Source organism: Apteryx rowi, unplaced genomic scaffold, assembly GCF_003343035.1.
Source record: "Apteryx rowi isolate R43461 unplaced genomic scaffold, aptRow1 scaffold_156, whole genome shotgun sequence".
NCBI classification, from domain to species: domain Eukaryota; kingdom Metazoa; phylum Chordata; class Aves; order Apterygiformes; family Apterygidae; genus Apteryx; species Apteryx rowi.
This window is the reverse complement of record NW_020447819.1, coordinates 324151-351765: the sequence shown is the minus strand read 5'-3', so window position 1 is coordinate 351765 and position 27615 is coordinate 324151. Positions and strand designations below refer to the sequence as shown.

The following is a 27615-nucleotide window of genomic DNA, read 5'->3' as shown; positions in this document are numbered from 1 at the left end:
TTGGATGTAAGGAAAAAATTCCTCACAATGGGAGTGGGTAAGCACTGGAACAGCCTGCCCAGAGAGACTGGAATCTCTTCTCTGTCCTTGGAGATTTTCAGCATTCAGCTGGACAAAGCCCTGAACAACTTGATCTAACTTTGAAGTTGGCCCTGCTTTGAGTAGATGATTGGAATAGGGGAGCTCCAAAAGTTGTTCCGACCTGAATTTTTCTATGATTCTATGAATTTAGGGAAGCTGAGTCTGTCCCTGAGGGTGAGATGGCAAAGAAAAACTGCTAGGTGCCTGCAGGTTATGCTCCCTAGGCAGATTTTGAAAGTGAGGTGAAACTGAAATGAGTTTAGTTGTTTAAATTATCAGTATTTTGACTATTTCTGATGTGTGAGCTATAAGATGGTAATGCAAGCACCAATTCATCAGCCCACTGGCATAAGCAGAAGTAATATCTTTACCTTTTCTATTCTATCTGTATGTCCCATGATTTACTTAATTTCACATTAAACTTGCTTTCCTCTTGCAAGAGGAGGGGAGAGATGGTTGCTAAATAAAAAGGACTCTTGGAATGGATAATTAGAAAATGCTGAAGCAAAAATACCACAAAGTAGCCCACAGTCTTCCTCTTAGCTTTTTAAGTGTTAAGCCTGAAATTGACTAAATGGAGCTTCTTTTCTACAGATGTCACCTGTCAGTTATATACTGTCTGAGTTCTGTTTTGTAAATTGTGACAGTTTTAATCCAAATATGCTTTTCCCTAGGTTGGTACAGCATTGCTTTGATGATATGTAGTTTACAGAAAAAGACCTCAGCCTTTCTTCACCAAATACCCAGAAGACAACAGCGCCCAGCAACCTACACCGTGCTCATTCCCATGGTAGGTCATCAGCACTGAACGATGTTCTGTCTATGCTTCATTTCAGGGAAAGAAACAAAAGAATCAAGAGGTGTTGAAGTATGTAATGGCTAAAAACTATAAGAAAGATAAAACAATAATGTATCTAAGTATGGAAAACTATAGTGTAAACTGTCAAAGGGAACTGAAGGCATAGTGCTCCCATTATCAGTTTTGTTGAGCACATAGGGTTTTAAATAGAGTTCTGTGAACACAGTGTACAATTCCCCAAAAGGTCTTCGTTATTTGAGTTGCAGTTATTCAGAGTTAGGAAAGATGTCAAGCTCCGTATTACAAAATTAAAAAGCTTTTTGCAAATAACAAAGGCACTTTGCCTGGAAAATTATCATACTTTCAAGGAAAAACAACATATGATTTTATGGAGTGTGTATTTTTCATCAGAACTTGAAAATGTAAAACTTCTGTATTTTGTATTTAGGGATATATAGCTTTGGGATTTTTTTGTTTGACTCATTTGATTTTGGTTTCCCCCCATAACTACATGTCTCATGGAAATCACCCATCCTTTAGGTCTTGCTCAGGTTAATAGTAAGACCAGAAATTATAACCCAGAATGTAGCGTGGAAAAACAGTTCTTTGTTCTGTACCTAATGTCAGCAGCTCTCCAAAGATAGCTCTTATAAAAACTCTACTGATTCTAAAACTAAATGACACCTATGTTGACTGCCTCAGGCACCAGTTGTAGTAGAGCTTGATGATAAAACTGGTTGTTCATGGTTTGTGTAACTTTTGATCCCCCAGTGTCTGACTGTCTCTGACTGTCTGAACCTCAACATCTTTCTCTCTAATTTGGTACTAAGTTATACTACCCTGCTATGGAGCATTATCACTGCCTGCTCTGCAATTATGTTGATAAATATGGTATTTATTGTCATTAGATTTTCTCTCTTTCTTGGTTTCTTTCTCCCTCCCTCTCTTCTTTGTTCTTCTTTTGTACAGCAGAAGCAGAGAGGCACTCAAAAGAACAAGGAAGAACATTTAAAACCCAATTCTTTAGTTCTTAGTAAAGAGGGAAACTATACAATTCTTAGGGAAAATAAGTGTTGTTTTTTTCTAAAAGCAATAGATTTTCACAGAATCACAGAATGGTTGAGGTTGGAAGGGACTATGGTGTTGTAGTGGGGCGTTTTGTTTCTTTTGGCCGATAATGAGACCTAGCAGTTGTTTCATAGCTTTTTGTTCATGACGTAAAAGTAATGTAATACTTCTTTGAACTGCCTGAATCACCATCAGTGCATCTGAATGTGTAGGTGTGTGCAGGTGGCAAGGGCTGAAAAATGTTCTGTATGAGGAAAAGAGAAAACGCAAGCGCAGTGCTGTTGGTATACCACTGAGAAGCCTGTATAACCAGACAGTAGTAGTTCTTCAAATGTTAATGACAAACATTTTGTTGTTACTGTTTGAAGAGGTACATGAGGCTTCAGAATGAGTGTGTACTTACTTACAGTTTTGTTTTCATATTGTTCTTTCAAAACTGAATCTACTGCTGCAAGATTATCTGATTTGGAAAGCAAAGTACTTCATCAGTATCAGGAAATGTCTTGCTCTTTTCCTTTAACTTGAATATAAAATGTTCTCCAGTTGGCTCTCCATTATATGTTTCTGAGCTTATTGTGCAAAACCATTAGAATTTAGTCTGATTTCCTGCAGTTTTTTATATATACTACAATGACACAAAAAGATATAGGAAGTGGTTGGGTTTTTAAGAGTTAAAAATATGTTAAATGACTAAACCGGCCCTCTGAAGTTAGCCAACTTGTAGAGAGTGTATGAAGGATAAACAGGATTAAGTCACGTTGAAAAGTAATTTTGACATTTCCCTTTATTTTCAGCTTGGGAGGGTAGCAGGTTTATCTTGCAGGTAACAATAACAGATGGGCTTCCGAAGACTTGAAATGATTCAAAATAATAATAGGTAGCTCACAGCACCACAGTGATTTCAGATGATCCTGGTGTACGCTCATGTTCTTATGCAGAAAAATTCCTTTGAAAGGTGCAAATGGGTTTGTTTGCAGGATCACTTGCCTGGATGTTTTGGTAGCAAAACATAACTGATTATGACTGTTCTGGAGTAAGCACTTTTGGAACTGCATTTATGCAGCACCAAGCACAATACCATCAACTCCTGTTCTTAGCCTAATTAATAAATAGATGTATATGTATACATCTTATGTATAGAATGTAGGTTTTTTTGGTTAACATTTTCTCATTTTATAGGTTTAGAAATGTCAGATATTTCAAAGGACACCAGCACACCTTTCTGCAGAAAATATTCCTTTAAGACTCTCTGTACAAAAGCAACTTTTCTAGTTTTAGATGTGCATTTAGTTTTTGTTTTAGTGTCCATTATCTGGGAAGAAACATAGTTTTAGTTTAATACTCATTGGTTGCAAAGTGATGGCCTAATTCTACAGATTTTTTACATTTAAGCCTTTATACACATATAAGACTATCCTATTCCAGTCTGTTTATGTAAGTAAAGTTCATAGGATTATGCACTACTACTTTCTGCATTTAAAGTTTGACTGCTGAAGTCGGTGGAAACATTTCAGCCGACGTGGTGGACTATAGGTAAAAGCATTGAACCTATCATGTTTTTTTCCTGAACTATGTCTCTGATGTGATGTCACAGAACACTCTAACCAGGAACAATAAGAGCAATTTAGTTCATTTTGAATTTTCTATAGGCTGAGACAACTACTGCTATCATTAACCAAATCATTTACATTTTTAAAAACAAATGGTGACATGGCCTTTGAGCCCTGGATGACTCCATGAGTGCAGATTTTAAGCTTCTGTGGTGTGATATCTGTAGGGTATACAGGTATTTGTCTTACACGGTCCTTTTGTGTACTTGGATGTGAATGCATCCTGCTTTTCCTAGGGAGCAGGCTATGAAGGACATTGAAGGTGGAGGATCTTGCCAACTGAGAGTACCTGTCCTCCACTTTCTCTTACATGGGAATGTATGGTCCATTGTCTTGGATTTTTCATAATCTGAATTTACCTGGTTTGTTTTTTTGCAAAACACTGAGTGACAGGTGTGTGTTTTTATGACATGGATTGTTCAGTTACAGAGCCAATTTAACGGTCTTTCACTCCCCTATTATGTCAGATATTAATTCCTTGCCGACCACATCCTGCTGCAAGAGATTACCACCCTCTCTCCTCCCCCGGGGCTGATTTAAACCAGCTCATTGCACAGATCTGATTTAGACCACACAAACCATTGAATCAACTCAAGTGATGAAGTGGAAAACTCCCAAAGAGGCACAGGAACCTTTGGTAACAAATTGGTTTAAAAGGATTCCTGCACTCCTAAAACCACAAGCTCTTTTAGAAAATTAATTAAACTTGTGCTTCTAAATCACATGAGAGCTTTTGAAAATGTTAGGATGGTACATGTTTCTGTTCCTTTTGTTTAGTGTAATATCTGTTGGTGTGAGAACAGCCCTTGAAGTTTTATGTAAACACAGTGGGGAGAAGAACTTTAGAACTTAGTTGCCTGATTTTTCAACTGGGGTTAGTATTCAGCAGCTTCTGTTGCACTGATTGCTAGAAGGCTTTCAACAGGCTCTTGAATTGGAAGGTCTTCTGGGTGCCAGTGACTTGTGAAAATCTGGTGTGGTCCTTAAAACATACCAAAAACAGTCACAGGGAACTCAGACAAAAGTTTTGCAATCACAGAATAAACACAACCGAATGAATGAATGAATTTCTTTTTCCCATTCTACACTGTGTCTTGGAGAATAAATTCATATTCTGAACTACTTTCGGAAAAGTGTATGAGAGAAAATGGAAGAACATTAGGAAACTAATTTAAAAAGTTAAAAACACTTATGACACTGATGATTTTTGCTACAGGTGGACATCATCCTATGAATTTTAACTTCCAGTACTTAGAGACTTCCTAAACTGGAGTGAGGCTACATTAAGCATGTGAAAATAAAGGCAGAATGAGGAGAGGCTGAGAAATGTAAATGCTCGATTACAAAAATTAACCCTAACTTCCTGCCCCCCATCTAATACTTTCAGCTTCTTTGTTTTCAATGCAGGCAGCTGCAGTTAGTTATCCTGTTCCAGGAGGTAGCAGGATTGTTTGTTTGAAAGCTGGCAGCTCCCTCAAGATGCATTTTCAGTGGAGGCTGAAGATTACCTTTTTGCACAGTCAAGCTGGCATACTCAGTATGTTGCAGAACACAGTCTGAAAAGAATTGCTCCAACAATTTCCTATGCTGCTTTTCCAAGTGAGAAAGGCAAAAAAGAGCACTGTCCTTGTGTTACAGCAGTTTGGTCATGTTGCTATACATTAGAGCATGATAAATGTTGCCTATCCCATGACAGATCTTTTCATTGTCTCTACGTAAATTCTTTGGGGGCCATTTCTATTCAAAATTTTCTTTAAAAATCCATCCCTCTTTTTTAGTTGTGTTCTTAACACTTGCAGGGTGACCTTTGCATTTAATCCGGCTGCAATCCTGGGCCTTGAAGAGAGTGGAATTCTCTTACAGCCAGTTTCTCTTGCTGAGTAAGCCACATTCACGCTTCAATAAACATGTCCCCATATTTGTCCTTTCCCAAAATACCGTTAGTCATCTCTTCTGAGTAATGTAGCCCAACATCACCTCAGGAAATTGCACTCTCATAACATGATGCTTCTTCATGAGGTCGCACCACAAATAGTGGCTAGAATGCACCTCCGTTTCAGTCATTGCATTCGGACACAGGTCGTGGCTGAAGAAGAGGAACTCTGCAAAGCAGCCGTGAATATATATTTCTTTTGTTCCTTGACAGCATTCATGTTGGATTTGTTTAGATAACAGTTCAAAACATGTTCTCCCTACCATCACTTCCAGCATGAGCTATTATCTGAGTGTCTTTGCACTTTGTTTATAATTATCAAACAAGATGCTAGATCAGGAGGACAAATTCTCAGCTCATGAAACTTGTCAGAGTTGATAGAAGTGACTGCTGTAACAGGTTCCAGTGGCTGAGAATATGCCCAAGAATGTAGTGATCACTCTTGTGGATGAAAAAGGCAGGACTGGGTAAATCAAGCTCTGGTGTGAATGGAATTCCATTTGTTTTAGAGATCATAACAGTTCAAACTCACAACAGGGTAGGTTTTGACCCAATAAAGTTTTATTTTCTGCAACTAACTTGATGATGCAGTACAGAAGACTATGCAGTAATTGTGATGTTTTGCTGCTAACTGAACAGATATAATTAAGAGCCTTTTGGAGAGGAGGATATACAAGGAGTTTACAAGATGCTATTTTGTAAAGTAGCTTGTCTGATCACTGCTCCCCTTCTGATTGTCCATGCTCTGCCAGCTTACTGTCCTTGCCAGATTTCTGTTTTTCATTTGCCAACTTCTACCTCAGCCTTGTCCACTTTAGCCAAGCCATGTTTTAAAACAGCTCTATACAACGGCTGCTGGCAAAAGTCTTGTCAAAGATGCTAATTTTACTTTCCTTGGTTTTGCCTAGCCTTAATGAATTCTTAAAAAGGAAGACCTCTTTTGTTATCCTTTAGTATCCATGCCTCATGATTCCTCTGCAGTGTGTGGAACTTTTACTCTCCCATTTCCTAGCACAGCTTTAAGTTTGTTGTGGGTAGCCAGCTTCTTATCCTTGCCAGCTTAGGACATCCGGTCTCATTTTCATGGTTATAGCAGTACTGATCAGAACAACAGAACTGATGGAACTCAGTCCAGTGGCCTCTTCCAGTTCTTTGTTTTGCTTTGTTTTCAGTCTTTAACATGATTTCTTTTGCCTCCTCTAATGAGCTGGAAGCAGTAAGTCTGGCACTGACTTCATCTTTATGGAAGGACAAAAGGGCAAAGCCAGGGAATAGGGGGGGAAAAAAGTGTGTGTGTGTGTGTGTGAGAGAGAGAGAGAGAGAGAGAGAATAGTCAGATCCTGTAGACTGGTGATGTTTCCTACTTACCTCACAGATACAACCAGGCAAGTCAGCAGTCCCTGTGTATATTTCTGAAATATATCTCCAGTTCCTCTATGCTCTCATCCATCTTCTTGTCTAAGCCAAACTCTTTAACTGATTCCTAGGTCACGCCTTAGAAGGCAAGTCTTTCTGGAGCCAGCTAACTATTTCCTAGTCAATAACAAAATCATTGTTCTTTTAAGGCACCTGGTCTCTTCCTTAGTTTTTGTTTATTCCCTCCTAACTGTCTCCTTTTGCTTTCACTCTGCATATTTAGGCAAAATAGTACAAAATGGATGAATTGAGATATTCATGAGAATTCATGAAGATAATACAGACCACACCTTTATTTGCCACAGCCCCTATTCTCTACTTAATTAGAACCAAACTTGCAAGTGATCTTGTGGGTTGCTTGTTTCTGAAACCTTGCCTCTTTCATCCCTTGGTCTGCTGTAGGCAGATTCACCATCAGCAGTTATCCTTTAACATTCCACCAAGCCTCTAACTCATAGTCTGCTGAGGACCATCTGCTCTTTTCGTGTGCCTTCCTACTGATACCAGAATAATTTCCATCTGACCGCCCTGTGCTTTGCACGAATAAAAACCTTTCAGGCTGCTGCTTCTAAAGTAGATTTACCTTCAATCACCATTTATTAAATCTCTGTCCATTAAAAACCATAGCTTGCAGAAGCTGTGTGCATTAAGCCTGATTACAGAGTTGGTAGAGAAGAGGGAGGGGGACAGCAGTTTGTATCAGTGCATTGCCTTGTTTTTCTACTTATCTAGCTGGCTGGTAACACTTGTGACAGGGTGCACATCAGAACAGGAGCCTCATTTACTTGGCTTTGATTTTGTTTTATGCATCAGTCTCTCTTTTTATTTATTTAAGCTGTAACTTAAGGATTGTTGGCTTCAGTAAAAACTGCTCAGACTATATGATAAAAATTAGAGTTCTCTTTGGTGGTGGGGTCCTAGGTCCCTTATGGAGGGTAAGGGTCAGGGGATTAAGAAAGGAAGAGGAGGAAAATTCACAGATTCCTTACGGAGGATGAGTGGCTCCTTCAAACGCACTTCATTTAAGGGCTCAGCATCTGGATCACAAAGGGTAAGTCTGCAATTACCCAAATAGTATGATCTGTGGGAAATGGCTGGAGATATTTCTTTCCCTTTATATTTTTAACAGCTGGTACCATTATAAATAAGAATGATTCTCTCCCTCTGTGCTCATGTAAGTCTCAAAGGTATCTGTCATGTGCAATGGTTCTAGCAATGAATCTTATTCCCATTATGGGAGTTCTTTCGTAGGCGCACTGTGTCTTTAGGATCTTTGGGTTAAATATCACCAAACAGAGTTAGATGATAATTATTCCTATCCATAGTCAAAATCATATTTTAATACCTATTGATACTTAGTGTTCATGCCAAATTCAGATGCAAGAAATGAGAAGACTGATAGGATGTGTAAAGGATTTTGATGTGATTCACTGGACATCCACACAGACCTATTCTACAAGAAATTCATTTTGTGGTTAGGTCATGTGCTGTGCAGTATATAAATGAAAAAGCCAAAGGGGGGTAAGAAATACCTCATAAAGGAATCGCCTCATGCCAAGCTCACTCTGTTAATGTCATTTGCAAGTAGTAGATGCATATTAAGAATTTAAAATTGATGAATTCGTTTGGAGCAAATATGGACTAAGTTCAGCTCAGAACTACTTAGATTCCAGCTCTACTGACCTATTTTCAGACTGTTTGACTCCATTCAAATAATGAGAAATAGCCTCCCCTCCAACCTTCAGCCCTCTTATCTCTAATTTCTGGTGGTGCTTACAATGCTAGAGAGTCAGATTCTAGTAAAGAATTGCAGCAGAGATTAATGGTCATCGCCATCACCAAGCGAACTGTAAGCACTGTCAAGGGATAAAGTCATATATAGTAAAGTTTTTTATTTTGATAGTAACTAGGGACCCTGGCCTCTTTCTCTACTAGAGAAAGAGTCTAGTTACTAGCTAGTCTAGTTGCATGTGATACCAATATTACAGGACATATTACAGACAGGGTACTAAGAGAAAAAACAAATTCTCCAGTCCTTGTCCCGAGGTCCAAACTCAGAACACTAAGAAGAAAAACAGGAGACTGAAGCATTTGCACTGGGCTCTATTCTCTGCTGATAGGTATAAAAGGAAAGTAGCATATTAAAATATCAGCTAGTATTTAGAAGCAGTGTCACTTTGTGCACCTTTACCCATTACTTGCACAGTTGCTTCTTAAGATGCCTCATGGCTGTGTCCAAGTAGAAAGAAAAGCCAGACTGTCACCCAGTAAAACTTTCAGTCTCATGAACAGATGTATATTGCTTGCTTTATCACCCAAATGACTTTTCAAAGGTGAATAGTAATTCTGTTGGCTGGTAATATTAACTGTATTTATTGACTAATACAGAGAACCGTTGATGAAGGAAATGATAGAGAATGACTTCCCCTTTAAAATGTTGTTTTCTATATTCAGGCTTACTTAAACATGAAAAATTGGAATAGGAAATCCATAATGCATGCATAGTGCCCCAGGTGCAGTAAGCCTTTTGTTGTTGTTATTTTAATGTCCCCAAGCCTATCCTGACATTGCAAAGCATACAGAATTTTATTCCCTGATTGAAATACAGTCAGAATAATATACATAGATGAAAACTGTTTAATCTGGTCCTACTAATCACATAGGACAAGACTAGTCAAGTGAAGCTAGAAGGAACACAATGCAGATTTTATTTTTCATAATGAAGTTCAATTTGTGATCAGAGATATTGTATTTTAAAAGCTAGCATTCCCTTTGTGGCTTTTCTTGTTTTAGTCTTCCTAATTCTTTTGGTGACTTTCTATTTATTTGCATTAATGTTCATTTTAGAAACAAAAGTCCTACCTTTCATGAGAAAAATATTATTTCTAGAGTTGATAAAAATAGTTTTTAGAATTTAAATCACAGCCTATGCAGTAAGCTGAGAGTGGTACTTCTACTCAGTGGTACGTTCTGCTTAAATGATGTCTGTTGGCTCTTTGAGGCTAATAGCACATGCTCTATCAGCATACAGGGAAGCAGCAGTGATTGCACCTGAGAGCCAGGATATCTCAAGGCAGGAAATCTAAGTGCAGTTATGTTTGGGGAGACTGTTTTGCATTAAATATAAACTTTTGTTAATGATATAACTCATACAGCTGAAAACAGAGCTTGAAACTGTGTGTGTGTGTTTTACAGAGATTTACTACTTTTGAAATATGTCTGGAAAACCTAGATAGGAAATGGTTCAAGCCATGACGTAGCTAAATGTACAGATTTATGATGAAAATTTCACCTTCACTCTAACCCTTAAGGGTGTGGAATTTTTTATGAGGAATATGTAACAGTGCAGTGCTAGTTCATAATTTTTGACTCTTAGTTTTTACTGCAATAGTACTGAATAGCAAGAGTAATTAAAACAGCCAATATCTCTTCTCAGCTCTCTGCTCTGCTTAGGTTTACCATGTATTCCCTTGATTTTTAAAGCAGTGATCTAGAGGAGCATAGCCCACCTCTTTCATTCCCTTTAAGGACCACATTGATATAAAGCACTATCCTACTTCTTCAGCAGTTTTACAAAAACACCAGTTGCTAACTGCTACCCAATTAAAGGCATTATACTGTGCCTCAGCAGTGAAAGCTATAAATGAAGCATAAAACTCATAGTGTTTAAGAAAAGGAGTATGCTTGTCTATATGAACATCTACATGTGTGTTTTGGTTATGTTTCCTGTAAACATCTCAGGTTATTAAAAAGGAAACAGCTCATCTTGGTGTACATCATGGATCTGCTATTCCCACTAATGGGAATGACTTTGTATTACCTTTCAGCTACTAGACAGTACTTTTATCTCTGCCTACCATCTCCACTGACTTGATCTAAATATCTTTAGGATGTACCTACTATTACTCATTTCTTGTTCTTCTGAAAAGGAAATTGTTTATTTCTGTTTGCCTATAATTTTTCCATGCTTCTGAATTCTCTGCAATTTTGTATATAAAGATATATATAGTACCTGGCTTTCCAGATGCTCAGATTTAAGCTTTCATAGAGACTAATTTATTTTTAATGCTTTATTGCCTACATTATGGTCTGTTTGCTGGCTATCAAATGTGGTACAAGGAAATATCAGTAATGTCTAAATGATTTTTAAAAAATTAAATATTTGTGTCTAAATACATTAGTTATCTCTGAAAATCTCAACAGCACTAGTATAGAAAGTATCAGTCTTTTTTTTTAAGTGTTTTTAAGAAATACAGTATTGTTCAGTGATCCATTAGAAAATCTTTCATGGACTACAAAGATGCAAGGATTCTTGGACCTTCAGACTAAGGCAAATAGTTTATCGTATCACGGGTTTGTCTGGAACAGTTATCTGCAACTGTTTAATACTGCAGTTATGATTAGATAGGTCGCTTGGTAACAGCAGGTACATTTTCGTACACGTTCATATTTGAGTATTTAAAATCTCTCTCTCCCTCTCTCTCTCTTCTTCTCTCCCCCCGCTCCCTCCCAAAAAAAAAATTCCGCTGTGACTAAGAAATTCTTTTCCTGCAAACATTTTGGCCAGTGTCTGAATAGCACAAGAGAACAACACTGCTGTGTGTTTTCCTCTTTGGGAAGTCAGTTGAGTGATGGAAGTAAGAAGATAACTTAGATATAATATTTTATTTCTCCATAAAAGCAGGTTCTGCATGTTCCTTAATGATCAGAAAATATCAGGAGAATAATCAAGCTGTCATCACAGCTGGAATGTCTTGGACCTAAAGAAAACTAGTAGATGGCTTCTGTGGGGAGAACAGGCCAACAAGTTAGCAGTTGCCCCTTTTCAAACAAGCAAAATCTGCACTTGGCTGTATGTGATCTCTAGTGCAGACTCCTGAACTGAGACAGCAGTACAGCTAGTACATTTCTGTTTCATGAAAAAAGGGAACATCAAGTTAGAAAAATCAATGACTATTACAACAGGATCAGTCTCATAGCTGCATTTTTAAAAGAAACTGGAAAATGTTATAGTTGAGAATATAAATTTGTCAAATTTTGACAAATCTTTTATACGTTGTATACTTTTTACAGAGAGGATTATACTGGCTCTTTTACTGAAGTGCCTCACTGAATCACACAGAATCAGTTCAGTGTTGGTTTGGTATCTTAATGTCTTTCAATAAACTAGATGAGAGCATTGTGAAAAAACAGTCTGTAATAGAGTATTCTTAGACAGTACCAGTTGATCACAACAGGAATTGGAAACAAATCCCTTAACCTTCTGAACAGGATGCACAATTGGCCAAGTCAGTTATAAGGCTTTTGTTTTGCTGTGACATACCATCCACAGAAAGAATATCAATATAGTAGAGGATTTATACAATTTGAAATATAGGACAAACTAAATGGTTCTCCTAGGAGAATCCATGATGCTTTTCTTGGTGTCCTGTAAATTTCTTCTTAAGAAAGACATTGTAAGACGTGGCTTTTAGGAGTCTTTATTTGTTGTCGGAAATTGTTCATAAAGAGCCGAGTCTGTGTTCTGCAGGTATGAGTCACCCAGCATAGCTAGGCATGCAGCACTGCAGTAATCCCCTTCTCTACAAGTCAAAATACTGCAGACATCCTAGAGCAGCAGATGGTGTATGCATACGGCAAGTAATATGTGATCCGTGTCATGAAGGGAAGGTTACCACAAAGGCGGAAGCTTGCTGTTCAAGATAAGGTGTCATCATGGAACCAGAGATAATACTTCTTGCACTGAGTAGCTGTTTTCACTTCACGTACCGCTGACTAAAATGCTCCCTATGTACAGCCACTATTTCTCAAAAATGAGAAGTAGTGTCATCATGGCTTCCTTCAGTGAGAATGTCATGAGTTTTGTTAGAGTTTATTGGCATTCTTCAGTGTGTTTAAGCCCAAAGTATTTTGGCAAATACTTCAAATTGATGTTAGCTGTTACTTTATAAGGAACATGGGTATATCTCACAGAACATCTGTATGTCTGGGCAAATACTGTGTGAGCCCCACAGTTTACAGCAAGTGCGGTTTGTCCAGCAGAATAAGTAAATGCATTGTAAATTGCAGATGTCTCCATAGGCTTGGTCTGCTGTCCAACACATAGCAATCATGCACATATTTAATAACTTTTACCCCTTTATAAATTTAAACAACAGGCAAATTATGTGTACAGAGGGACTACTCTGAAATGCAGTGTCTTAATAACCTATTACAGGAGGTTAGGGCAAGAAGGAGAGTTTTTGTCCAGATAAAATTGCTGGGCTAATATAGGTTGGCAGATTGCAATGGCAGGAGTAATAGGAATTGTTTCTGTGCTGTTTCTTGTGTTAGCTGCATCAATGAAAGCATGGATTTAGTATGAAGATTCACTAGTGTTAGACAAAGGAGAAGCTGCCAAAGGGAACAGTGGAGAACTGTCATCTTTCATGTTGCACATGTGCAGAGCCTTCAGTTTTAAGGGATGATATTTTTGAAATGTTCCCTAACACCTGACTTGTGCCTGTGATTATGATGAAACTAAGATTGGCACTTCAGCAGATGAAGAGAGGACAAAATCTTTCCTCTGAATTCCTGGAAGAGCTATTAAATGTCAGAATCTGTCTGTGAATTACGGAATCATGTTGTTTGTTTTTTAGCAATTTGATCTTGTTCTGGCTGGCTGTTTATATGCACTCCTGTCAACTGCAGAGTTCAGGTGCCTCTATGTCTCTCATAGCTGTGTGTCCCTGCACATCTCCCAACACAAAGTATTCCTGCTCTGATTCAGAAAAACCCTGTCGCTGTTGCTTGGTTCACACTGCACTCTTGCCGGTTGTAGCTTACCAGCGTCTCTCCCTGGGTCCTGTCACTGAAGGCCTGCAAACAAGCTTTTCTCAATTCTGAGCAGGGAAAAATTGGAGCAGAAAGCCATAAGCTATTTCTCACTTTGATGCATGCAGCTTTATAGAAGGGAGCTGTCAAGAGTGGCTACCTGTTAAAAACAAAAGCGAATGCTCACGAATGCAGCGAAGCTCACTCTTGACTTCCAAACACAAACAGGAACAAGTAGGCATGTAAGAATGCTTCTGGGACAAAGCAGGGATTTACAGTAGTAGGAGACATACCGTGTGTGTCTGTAAGTGATACTTTATGACTTACACGGCTATCCTTTTGTTTTCCTATGAGACGTAGTATGGGTAAACCAAGGAAAAGCAATTCCGCTAGAAAGTAGTTATGCTTCATGTCTCAGCTAGTGATAGGAGGTTAGTTGATCTTTTAGTGAAGTATGCAGGTTGGGGAGCAAGTGCAGCGAAGGGCTACTAAGATGATTAGGGGACTGGAGCGTCTCTCTTATGAGGAAAGACTGAGAGAGCTTGGCCTGTTTAGCCTAGAGGAGAGAAGGCTGAGAGGAGATCTTATCAACGTGTACAAGTATCTGAAGGGAGGGTGTCGAGAGGATGGGACCAGACTCTTTTCAGTGGTGCCCAGTGACAGGACGCGAGGCAACGGGCACAAACTGAAACACAGACAGTTCCATCTGAACATGAGGAAAAACTTCTTCACTGTGAGGGTGACAGAGCACTGGAACAGGTTGCCCAGAGAGGTTGTGGAGTCTCCTTCTCTGGAGATATTCAAAATACGCCTGGACGCGATCCTGTGCAATGTGCTCTAGGTGACCCTGCTTGAGCAGGGGGGTTGGACTAGATGATCTCCAGAGGTCCCTTCCAACCTCAACTATTCTGTGATTCTGGGTACTTAGTGCTCTCCACTCCTAATTACACCTAGTTCCAACCATCACTCATTATGAGTAGAACCTTCCTGGGGCTTTTTAATTTCAGCCTCTCAAAGTAGCAGGACTCTGAGAGTAGCAGAATCTGCCACAGCAGATGAATATTCCTGTAATTTAGTCAGTCCTTAAAAATGAGGTGAAAAAAACACAGGTAGCAAAGTAAAGGAACAGTGAGAGAACACTGAAAAAGCTGTTTCATAGGAAGTGTCGTGGATGGGATGCTGGATCAGCAGCTTAAATTCATAGTTTTATTACTAGCTGTGCCACCCACCCTTTGGCAACTTTCCCTCTCTCTCTTCCCCTTCTGTCCTATATGTATTGTCCACTTGGTAGAAATTGTTTCCCATTAAGTGTGGCCCACAATCTCTAGTGCAAATTCTGTGATCTCCCCTTATGGAAAAGTTAGAAAAGCTGGAGATGGTTAAAAGGAACCTTTCTCTTTTCTAGAAAACTGATTTAGTGTTTGTCTGATCATATCTCCCACCTTCAATTCTCTATTTAACCCGTTTGTGATGTAAGAATTGCTCGTGCATACACCTGCCCAGGGCTGCCAAATACCAGTTTTTTCTCTTGGTGTAGATGCCTGTAATAAAGATACTCTTCCCCACTATGAAAAATAGAAAATAAGCTAAACCTTAGCCATCCAGAGAACTGGAAATGGGAGGCCAAAATATATGAGAGGCAAACGATCAGTGAAAGGGAAAGTCTCGAACATCTGCAAAGAGCAAGAAGAGAAAGCCATTCATTCCTAGAATGCACCTTTCAGGTCAGCAAACTTGTGCGTGTTGAGAAGGTGTTCACAGCCAAATTCTGCCACTGAAATCCAAAGACCAAATGTTATTTCGATATCCTTTAATTATTATTATTTTATTATTATTATTTGATATTATTTTGATATGATATAAATGGCTTTGAAGCGTCTTCTCTTCATGGACAAGGGCACATTTTGCTCCCATTTTTATACCTTTTCCAGGTTTTCAGGAAAACAGTGTAAATATTGTCCCAAATTTTAAATAGATTTGAATTATCCAAGAATAAATAAACTGAGGTTTTTTTTCAGGCAAAGTGATTAGCTTATACATAAAATAGAGAAATGCAGCTGAGAATGGTTAAAGTACACTCACCATGTATATAGCTGAAGGTTTCACTGCAACAGCTTTTCACAGCTGGGTAACAGAGGTATGTACAGATTGAATGGGAGGATTTTACAGAACAGATCCATATTTATTGTAAAACTAGCTAACTGTCTGACTCTGCTAACTAACTGTAAAAATGGCTGATTCTGTTGTTTTATCCTCTGTGATTTCAGAGCTGCCTACAGGGAGGAAAAAAACCCTGCTTATTAAATAAAAAATAAGTAACCAGAAAAACTGCTAAGAGGCTTACTATAGAAAGATGCGTCTGGGCCCTAGTTTTGGCTCCTAATGCATGCATCGCTTTTTGTAGTGTGAATACCTCTATCTGCTCTGTCTTTTTGCCAGTTGTTAACAAGCAAGTTACTGGCATTGAGACACAAGTGTCATTTTATGGTTGGCCCCATATCCAGTTTGGAGGTGGGAGAAGTTCTCGACAGGCATTAGCAAGGTGACATGGGAAAGCCAGTTTGCTCTGGGAAGTGACAGGAAGAGGAAAGTGACCTAGTGGGATTTTAAGGAACTTTGTATTTGGGAGGAGAAAAGAGGAAAAGGAGTCAAAATCAGTGCTATGTAGATAAAAGTTGTTTCATCAGTGGATGAAAAGGCAAGGGTTGAAAGGATTAGAGACAGCAGAGACCCTGAAAGGCAGTTGTATGTGGCAGACTTTCAAAGCAGAGGTAAGTTCAGGGAGAGTTGTGGAAGAGGCAGCTGACATGCTGAGACAGAGAAGGTTCCCCAGGTGGAGTCTGGGCAGACTGAGGGAAGGGAGACACTGAGGAACCCTTGCAAACTGGGGAGAACGAAAGGGCAATGGCTGCAAAGGAGGTTGCGTGCAAATTGCAAGGAGGAGCGGGAGAACAGTGAATCATGAAATCCTGAGCTAAAGAGCTTCTTTCTCACCATTTAGTTTGTACTATAAAATTAATGCACGTGTCATCTGTAAGTAAGATCTGAAGTCCAAATGAGTAAAAAAAGCAAAGGTACCCTGATGAACAATTGCCATATAATTAGAGAAGAAGCTGATTTTGCATTACATTTAACAAAATGAGGAGACAGCAGATATAGACAGTGTAGGAGATTTTCTGTAACTATGACAACTGATTTCCCTAGTGCAGCTTGTATTGCCCATAGCACTTTCAAGCTCATCCAAAACTCAAGAAACAGATTAGAAGCTTATTTCTAATGGTAATCTCATAGTCTTTAATGGATAATGCTGGCCTTTTCTGCCAGTAATTTCACTTTTACTGAACAATATGATAGTTTTTGTACTATGGTAGTTTTTTGATAGTTTTTTTTTGATAGCATTTCATCAACAAGTGATCCAACAGAACTTTCTCTAGGGTTTGCATGTGCAGTCGTCTGTGAAATGTGTCCAGCAGTAAAAACTATTGCCTCTGTAAAAACCTGGTTCACCAGCAGGGTTTTAATACTGTATTAGAGAATATTATGCTCACAATGTTGATTCTTTTGTTAAAATTCTCTTGCAATCCTAAATGATGTTCTTTACGATCCATAAATTAGATCACGTGAAATGTTTTAACTGGATTCATTCCATGCTGCTAGATACAGTAAATTACATAGCCTTGAGCTTTCCATAAGAGAATACTAAAAGAATATCCTTTTTCTTTTTAAGTAAATAGCAATGCTATAAAAGCAGTTTTTCTACAGTCACAAGAACAACTAATTAACTGACTACAGAGACAGACAGTGTCTCTTCTAAACATAAGTGCCTTAGATTTGAAGGATGAAGATGAACATAATTTTATCATGTAGTCATTATTTCCTGCTTTCTTCTGCTCCTTAATGCAGATGTGTTGTAAAACAATATCAGCTTGTATGATGTCCTCTTGGAAATGACATGAAAAGGCAGCCTTGTTATATAAAGATTAATCTCTAATAATAGCACTGTAAAAGATGTAACAGCTGGTATGGATTAATATTCCTTTAATATCTGCTTTCATGTGATTAATAGCTGTATGGCTTAAACCTTTGGTAGCAGAAAGCAAGCAGGGGTTACTAAGCTCTACTAAATGTACTGTTTGTATTTTTTTTTAATAGAATAGACATTTAAGTTAAATGTTTTTCCTTTTTTATTTTCCAAAGTTCATATTTGATTTTAATTTCCCTCCTTTCAAATCTTTCTGTCATAGGTCATGCTTTAGAAATGTTCTTCACAGAAAGGGGTGAAATAAGTTAGTTCAACTACCACTGAATTGGGATGTGAGTCAGAGGTTCATTCTCTCTTGATTCTGATAAACAGTATCAAGTCTATTCCTAATATAATTCAGCAGTAAATCATTTACTTCCGTGTTGGTTCATTTAGGAATGCATTACATTTTTGCCTTGATGGCCACATTAGGTAGCAAATATCTTTTTCCAATGTTACATTTTTGGTAGGGATTTTTATATTTTATTTTATATAAAAGTGAAACCTTTGTCAGTTTGGAACTGAAGAGCAAAGGGTAAATTCCAAAGCTTTTTAAAAGATTTAATCAGCATGTGATTAGCTGGATCAGTGCTCATAGCCCAGGGTATGCTATTTTGAAATTACATCCTAATCGCTTAGTAATTTAACTAGGTTTTATTGAAGTTTGATTCCCCAAAATATTTTTCAATTATGGAGATGAATTTGCTCATAAAACAGAAGATCTAAAATCCCAGGTGGGAATCAGGCATACTGCTCACAACAAACTTTTTCCGTTTTATGTCCTGTTAAATCCAGAGATAAGCGTGAGACTATATGAGAATAAGAGCAGCTGTACTGGGTCAGACCAGGATCTGCCTTGCCCAGTGCTCTAACAGTGCAGTCCAGGGAGTGCCGTAAGAACAGGGCGAGGATGTAGTTATTCCCCCTCTGAGCTCTCTCCTGTCTAGCGATCCTCAAAGCAGGGGTTGTCTGAACCAGAGGTATTTGGTATATCAGGGTATTTCACAGACTTCAGTGGAGGGGTTTTATGTGAAATTATGCCATTGACTTGTAGTATCCACAACATCCTGCACCAAGGACAGCTTAACCATAAGTTGTGTGAAAACATGGAAGCCAGCTTGAGCTGCTTAGTTTGGGAAACAGACTTTTATGTTTGGGTAAGATTTCTTTAACCTGATATTTAGTATCCCAAGTTGAGAATCTTTTATTCTTGCCATTGAATTTTGTACCTGTTTTAGTTCTTGGTTCTCATTTCACTTCAAAAATTTGGTCGAGCCTTCCTTACAAAGTCCTTATTTTTCTGGTTCCCAGCCTTCCCTGAGCACATGCATGTTTTTGTTTGTTATTTGTCGTGCCTAGGTTTGAACAGAGGACTTAAAATGTGGAGAGTCCGTGTGTTTTCCTAAGTTAGTAGCTTAGTGTTGCTGAGTTTCAGAGTGTTGCTTGCAGACAAAATGACATCATGGCACCTCTTTTCCAAACACTAACAAGTCTGGCTGTTTAGGAGCGTCTTTCATCCCAGAGGATCCCAGAGTCTTTTATCAGCCTTCTATCTCTGAAAAAGTTAATTCACCAGAGCAATACAGCTGCTTTCTGGGAAGGAGCTTGACATCAAGTGACAGTACACTTCATTTGGTTTGAATAGTAGTGCTGCCAATAACCAGTTGCTGCTTGTGGGTCTCCTTCTGGTGAATCAGGGGGGTCCTGTAGCTTGACCCAGAGATGGCCAGGCTCTGTATTATACTAATCTCATCCAAAAGCTTTTTTGTTTTTTTTTGTTTCCCTCTGCCCCCCCCCCCCCACACACACACACAGAGCCATGATCCCAGTGACCCGAAATGCCTTGGCTCTGCTTCTTGGCACTTTATCTTGCCTCTTGTGACCTGCCTGTCTACCGAGGGAAGGAAGTGGCTGGGGGCTCTAAATGGAGATGTAGCCTAAAGGTATATGGGACCCGATCCATTTGGGCCTTCGGAAATACAAACCCATGCTTTAAAGTGGCTGAGAGCCAGCGTGGGAAGCAGAGAGGGGAGATGGCTGTCTTGCAAGAGCTCTGGATTAGTGTTCCAGTTGCATATCCTATTCCAGTGCAGGGAAATAACTGACTGTTAAAAGTGGCTTGTCCTCTACATTAGTCATTAGTGCCCTACTCCAGACTATGGCCTAGATAAATTTGATCATTACTTGCCTCCCCTATAGTAAATACCATGGTACCGACTTTTCACTGATGATAGAGCCTTAGTAATTAGAAAAAATAAAAACCCTAATGCAATCTGGCATTCACCTATCTGTAACACTCAGCAGCATTTTTTAATGTTTTTCAATTTCAGTTACAATGTTCTAAAATTATTCTTTTTAGCAATGAGGCAGAGCTATATTATCTCTCTTTTCTATAGCTTAGTCTTTTACTCTAGGAAAGCATTAGTATGGGGAAAAGGCAAAGTGTGCAACTGAGGTACCTAAACATAAGCACTTAATGCCATTCCCTCTGGCCCCTAGCTGCTGAGCAGGACCTAGGTCTTCAGCAGGGCCTGTGGGATGCTAAGCTTGTGGGATGATAGTCCTGTGAGGATATCTTTGATATGCTACACATCTGAATTGGTGTTAGATGCTTGTGTTCAGGCACCTGATTTCAACTAAAAAATAACATTGGGCATTTACAAAATTCAGCAGTTTCGTGCTTTATTCAAATAACATGAAATGATCCACACTAGCCTCTGCTGGTCATATATGCCTAGTTCATTAGCAAACCATGCTTAAACCAAGAAAAAGCACAAGTCAGTAAAGCTGAGCGTCATCTTGGATTCCTTTTCTGAAAGGAGAACAGAAGCTATGAAATTTTCATGGAATGGAAACTCGGGAGGGGGAGGTATTTACAATGGTCAAATCACTTTGTTTTGAATTTCAAATCACTTTCATGTAAATATGGTAAAATATTCTACAAATATTACATACTATTTTCATTAATTTATACACGTCAGTATGAAACTTCTGCTTTTCAAAGTGTTGAAATAGGTAAGTGCTTTTGTTTTCTATACACAAGCATACAAAAACATTATACAATGCATTTTACTGTTTTGCTAGAATACAGGTAAAATTAGAGCAGAGTGAATAACTTAGGATGAAAACATCTCAAGTAAAACTTTTCTGTATCATTGTAACAGAAATGCTAGATAAAATATGAGTTGAAAAGGACATGAAACCTGGGCTGTAAACCTACCTAATTCCTGTGCACAAAATAGTGAAGCTGTGTTCAAGTTGCTTTCTGGAACAACATGTAGAGAAACAGATACAGAGAAACAGATGCAGAGAGAGAGGCCAAAGCTTTCAGTGATCGGAATGACCTAATCCCAGTGCCAAGACTATTGGCAAGCCCTCTGTTCATGTGTCCTAATGCTGCTAAAGGAGAGGTGGTTGTCATGCTTTCTAGAAAAAAAATTATATAACATTCAAAGCTAATTTAATGGATCCACTTTGTAGACTTAACGTTAAGCAGTGTTTAAAATTACACATTTTATTTTGATGTTCACCATATGCAGCTGACAGGACTTTTTTCACCAGCTGCATTGCTTTTACATTGTTATTTTAATTTTACTGTCCTGGGATGCGTAGCAGGATTGTTGTAGTTTAAATGGTATACATACAGTTATTAGCCAAAATTAAAGTTACCAGAGCATTAATCATTTAACTGCTGTCTGAATGTGCATTGTTTCCTTAAGCCTCTCCCAGATAAATGGCCACAATGGGCTTGGGAAAACTGTAGTCTCAAATGCATCTTGTTAAGGTCACCAGCAAAAACTAGTGACCTTTCCCTTCCCCATAAAAACCATTACTCATTTACACAGGACAGAACTTACCAGCTCTCTCCCTGTTATTTTCCATAAGAAGTTGACACAGACCAGGATCTGATAAATCATGAGATGGATAGTGGGATTAGGGAAAAATATAGCAGCCATTTGCATTTTTTGAACTGAGTTTCAGAGCTGTTTGGATTCAGCGTGCCCTCTGGTATAGCTTCAGAAGTTGGGTCTCCTATAGCATGTCTGCTGCAGAGCACTGAGGGTATGGAGAGGTCTCAGCTTAGCCCTGTCGAGGAAGACTATATTAGCCCCACAGTATGTTGCAGGTATTGCATGCAGATCATTCTGCTCCCAAGGCAAACAAGCCGGTGCTTGTCCTCTTAGTTTTCAAGGCACTGCCACTAACCATCCAGTGGCCAGACTGAGGGATGGCTGCAAGCCCTCCTGTCTCCCGCAGATGTGTGGAAGTGGTAAGACAGAAGCTTCCCAGCTACCTCTTCCTGTATTGTTCAAATATGCCCATAATGCTTCTGACAAATTTAGATCCCAGTTTAGAGGAAAAGCATGTATATACCATTAAGCATGGAAATTGCCTGGCTGATTTCGGTGGGATTTGCTGTCAGGCCAGCATTTAGGTACCTTGCCTGAATGAGGATTGGCACCTTTGGCTTGTTCCTACAAATTGTATTGGAAAAAGTGCTAATTACAAGGAGAGCTCTCCATGGAATCACATTCATGTGTATAGGGGGAGAGAGGACTTTAGCTAGTAATATTGCCTTTCCTATGTATTTCCAGACTTTGCAAGGTGGATATAAGTAGATCAGAACAAAAAATACCACTTCTGAGACCTTGGTCCTCATCAAACTCACTGTTTTGGTTCTCTAAACCACCAGGTGCATTTGGATTTATCAGCCACTAGATAGAGCTATGCTAAATAGAAAGGACCTCACTGTGAAGTTTTACACTGAAGCACATGTTTTCCCCAGGAGTGAGCCAAAATAAGGACCAACTAATGCACAAGCCATATATGACAAGGAAGAATCCTGTCTTCAAGACACTGTGAAGTCTTCCCCCCCTTTTTAATAATACTATGAAAATCATGGATCTTTTTCTAGGTATATATTATATTAAGACTTCAGTGAATAGTCCAATATAATTCCCATCCATTAATTATTAAATAAGCCATATCTTTAACACAGCAATTAATTTTTAATCAAGCAGCCATCATAGGGCTATTTTGTCATCACTGTGGACAGGAACCTTGAAAGCAAAATCTGTATTAACCTTTTTTTTCACTCAGGTGCTCGGAAGTGCTCATGTATTGATCAAAGGGCCATAAACATAAAAAAATGAATTACCTATAATACTATCTAGTATAGCTTTGACCCAATGCAAGATTGTTCCGTATAATGATTTTTGCAATGTTTTTTTCCAGTTTATCCGGAAATGCATTTATGGTAGTAAATTTCACGCATTTATGGTAGTAAATTTACTTTTGGCTTGGAACTAGAGAAGTATATATTATAAAAGCTCACTAGCAGAACAGCCAGTGATGGGATTAGTCTTTTGATTGTGTTTAGGATTTTGTTTGCCAAAGTTGTACTGAGCTGGTACAAAAGCTACACTAAATCCACGAGACTTCAGAATACAATATAATTCAGACTGAAAAATGTGCAAAAGTTATAGGGGAGTAAGAAATATATGGATTTGATAGCTTCTGCTGGCAGTAAATACTACTGTAAAGAAAAGACAAAAACCAAAAAGGTTATTGGTGATATCCTGTAGCTTTCAACAGGTACAGGCATAGCACAGAGAGCGACAGCACAGGTTAGCTCCATGTTTGTTCTGGCAGCGTGCCTCAGCTGGGACCACGAAGAAGCATATCTGGGTGTTTCTTAGGGACACGTTCAGTTCTTGGCTCTCACTGAAACAGTCATAAAGCATGGGACTTGGGTCCAGTACAGTGGCTCTATGTCGTAGAAAAATGTGGCCATAGTAATCAAAAGTTTTTCTAGAAAATTCCTATATTTAGTTTTTCTGTTTTCACTTCTTCATTTTCCGTGGCTGAATTGAAGCCTTTATTAAGCCCTCATTGTTTTATCAGACCCAAGCAAAATTTTTAATAGCCAGTACTCTGAGTGTGTATTTGATTCCATTTTGTTCTAAGTTCCTGGCAAAAAAATGGCACCCAGCCTGCTGGTTGAGTGGATTTGTGATTTTCTGTACGGATCAGCTATGGATTAGTGAGGTGCAGCTGGTATGGTCCACATGCCGAGAGGGTTTGGCACATTTTCTTTCATTTTTAATGTCCTTCTGTACCTGAATATTTCCTCTTCTTCTCCCCCTTTTGTGGGGATTTGTTCTTGTTCAGTAGTGAATTTCATCTTTCACTAAATTGTATGTTAATGTGACTGAGCACACGGGCACTGCTCAAATATCTCTTTACCAAAAGGGAAATTCAAAGAAATGTTTTAGTTTAACAAGTAATACTTGTTCGTGTTTAAGGTGTTTAACTCACTAAAAAGTGAAGCTAGTTTTTAAGCTGTCAGTCAAAAATGCAAATGATCCTTGCATGAAGATAATATACACTCGTCGTTTCTTGAAATGTAGAATTCGTGAAATGTGACTTCCAGCTTTTAAAGCTGTCTTCAATTACAATGCTACTCCTGTAGAGACCCAAACTGTAATGTGTTTAGTCCAGTTCGGAATCTGTGTTCCATGCTCATCTTTCATTTAAAGTTGCAAGTTAGAAAGTTTAAAACTTCTGTCGTCATTTACAGAGATATCACATTTTCTGAGCATCTTGTAATACAACTTTTAAGCATTTAAATTTTTCTCAAATATATACTATAGTTACAAGGTGATCTGCTTCCCCCTCTCTCCAAGATGTTACCAGCCAGAGTAAACCCTAAAACTTGCTCGCTGGTCCGGCCATTCCAGCTTAACCCAGCAAGCCCTGCTGAGTTTGGCACTTGCAAATCCTTTTTCTCTGAGGTCTTGTGACAGCAGGCTAACTTAAGTGACTCTGAAAATCACTTTTTTAAAAATAAAGCATTCTATCACTTAGCAGTACAAAGCATTCAAGGTGGAACATTGTAGTTACATAATTGTAGATTCATTCGTGGCTTTATTTTTCCTTGCAAATGTTACTAAATCCTATTCAGTTAAGTCACTTTTATGTCTGTGGCAAATACCAATTCATTAAGATCCGCAGTGCAATGCCTGCTAATATTGTCTGTTGCATTTTTTTCTTCTTGTCCTTGTTGAATATAATTGCATAGCTAGGTCATGTTTTTAATGATTTAAACTTCTAACACCAAAATTTTTCAAAATGGATGCTTGCATCTAGGCTCTTAAACAGTGGAACCTGTTCTAAAAAAAAAAAGGGGGGTTTTTTCTTTTTTTTTTTTTTAAAGGCGGGAATCCTTCATATTTTCCACTGAGGTGACTAATAGTTTTAAAAGCTCTGCAGCTCTGGAAACTGAGGCATTTTTATTTGTATACTTACACACAAATTTAATATGCATTGATTTGCCCTCCTACAAAAAGGCATGTCCCACATCATCTTAGACCTGATTCGATTTTCTCTCATTTCAAGGTTTGTTGTCTAAGAATCAGAAATTTGTAATAATCAATTTAGGGAAGGATTTGGCTTCATAGCACATCTCTTCAAACACACTAACTTTTATTTCAGCCTTCTATGTCTGTTAGTTTTACCTAGATTCATTACAGCTCTGGTCAATTGTTAAAGCATCAAATGTGAATTATCTTGCTCTCCCTGTAAATAAGATGGTTTAAGTATTAAAGCAACCCTAACCTGTCAGCAAGTAATTACACTAAAACAGTCAAAGAGCACAAACTCATCACTTTTATTTGCAGACATTTCAATCATGATAATATTGTTACAGCTAATAGTAGAAACTACAGGGAACAATCTCAGTGGACAGATCTATTTTAAAATTTCCTAGTCATAGATTGCATTTAAACAGAGCAGGTGCTGGCAGAGTCATAGGCTCCATGGCTAGGCTCCTCTACCAATTGCAATCTCTGTTAATGACACTAAAGGAAACCTAATGTTACTTTTAATACAGAGTCCATGCAATTGAAAGTGGAATCTCTCTCACATATCGAGATGATGAGTACACCATGTATGTAAAAGCAGCCCACAGCCACAGTGAAGAGCACATTAGCAATTTGCGCCGTGGTAATAATCATCAGCATTGTCTGTTCTCTGAAGGAGAAAGAAAAGCAATTATAAGAATGTGCATTTTTGTACTTAAAAGAACTGAATAGATTGGATGGATGATGAAAAATACCATATTCAAGTAACTACTAAAATACTAAGTAAGTATATTACCAGGTGATTTAAAGCTGGTTCTCTGTGTGGATATGTATGCTCCATGAAAATTTCAAGCAAGCTAACTAATACAATGCTTAAGTGACTTGTTTTGAATCTTGGCTTCTGTTTGGATTCATTTACAGAGAGAGGAATATGCATTTACTTTTAAGAAGTTCTCAAGTGACGTTATTTTTATACTCTCAGTGTTTCTAATACAAAACAGCTCTTTGTTGGAGAATGTCACTATCTGTATCTCTGGATACCATTTAACAGTAATGACTCTACTTTTCTATACCAACCTTGTGTGTTTGACATCTCAGTCTCTCAGTCTGCCTAGAAGCCTTGACAAACTTTCATTTTGCTGTTTGGTTTATTTTTTTAGTTAAAATTTGCTTGTCTTAAGCATTGAATTCCTTTATATATAGGAAATAAGCATCCTAAAAAATGGACTGACAATTTCAGCATTTAGTTGCATATACGGCTTGCTGTGAGTATACAACAAATGCCAGCGGAGTTACCCTTTCACTACCCAGAAAGGATAGACTGTGTTGCAAAGGCTGGACTTAAATTCCAGGTTTCTTGAACCTCAATCAAGGATGCAAGCCAAATCTTCTAGTTTGGCATTGCTTTCCTGTTCTGCCGGTTCTGTTTTGGTCTAGTTAATGAATTCTACTCCACTGAAGACACTGAGTCTGCTCATTTGAAGGTCTTAGTAGCTCATGTCCTCTGTAGTTTCATTAATCTGCATTTGGACATGTCTGATTACCAGGCTTGCTGGTAATGACTGCCCTTTGTGTGGTGGTCGCAAACCTCTGAGACTTTGGAGCTTTGAGAACATAATTCCCTAACATATCATTAGCTTGTGCTCAATCTTAGAAGTAAAGCAGCACTATTTAATGTTCTTATTTTGTTTACTGTGTATGTTGAGAGGCTGGCATTTGCTGTGTTTATCTTTTTTTCTGTGCTTGTTGACATTTTTCCTTTATGTCACAATGTATAGATGCATTTTCTGTGATTTCTATTGCAAGTGGCTTTACCTGACTATGGAGAGCCAAGCAAAACCAGAACGCTCTCCCCTCTGTAATGGCATATCTTCAGCAGAAAAGTAGCAGGAAAACTTCATTGTCAGGCTAGCTACCAGTCCTTCCGGCTGCATCTCGCTGCGTGTGGACTCTGTGAGAAAAAACTGTTAGAGAGAATCCCACTATGTTGGTTTGTTCTAACAACCTCAGTGCTCATCTGTGGGGCTGGTAACTAATATAAAGCTTGGGGAGCATTCAGTAGACTTAACTAGCCCATCTTCCTTAGAAGCATAATGATTATTTTACTGATACTTTTTTTTTTTTTAAAGTTCCTTTTTTTTCTACTGTTAGTGTGAGATAGGGTTGGTGTTTGTTGGTGTTTGGCTTGCAGGTTACTAACTATTGTCTCAGTTCCTGATTTGAAGCTTAAATGGGCTGGTATCCAAAGAAGAAAATGTAAAATATTGCCAAAACAAACTCAGTGTTTTTTCCGGAAAAATCAGCTAAAACTAATGAGGTGAGTAATGTGAGGAGGTTTGCTTGAGAAAGAATTGAACCCTTGAACTACCGTGAGTCCTGCAATGACAATAGGCCCAAAATATGAGAAGCTGGCAAAACAACTGGAAAGCTGTGTAAGTTCTCATGGAAACAGTAGGTGAAAATCAATCAGGAAGGCATGATGCATTATCACCCGCATAGTTATTCCATCTTAA

The 27615-nt window shown here is 38.5% G+C and overlaps 1 protein-coding gene across 11 annotated transcripts in view; it reads left to right on the top strand.

The window, feature by feature from the left end:
- Positions 1-27615, top strand: part of TRPM1 (transient receptor potential cation channel subfamily M member 1) — a 160815-nt gene that overhangs the window by 61982 nt on the left and 71218 nt on the right. For all 11 annotated transcript variants that reach the window (XM_026059363.1, XM_026059362.1, XM_026059361.1 and 8 more), the window contains one exon: positions 756-871. In XM_026059363.1, coding sequence (XP_025915148.1) covers positions 776-871 — 96 coding nt within the window. In that variant the 5' untranslated portion in view covers positions 756-775. The remainder of the gene's footprint in view (positions 1-755; positions 872-27615) is intronic.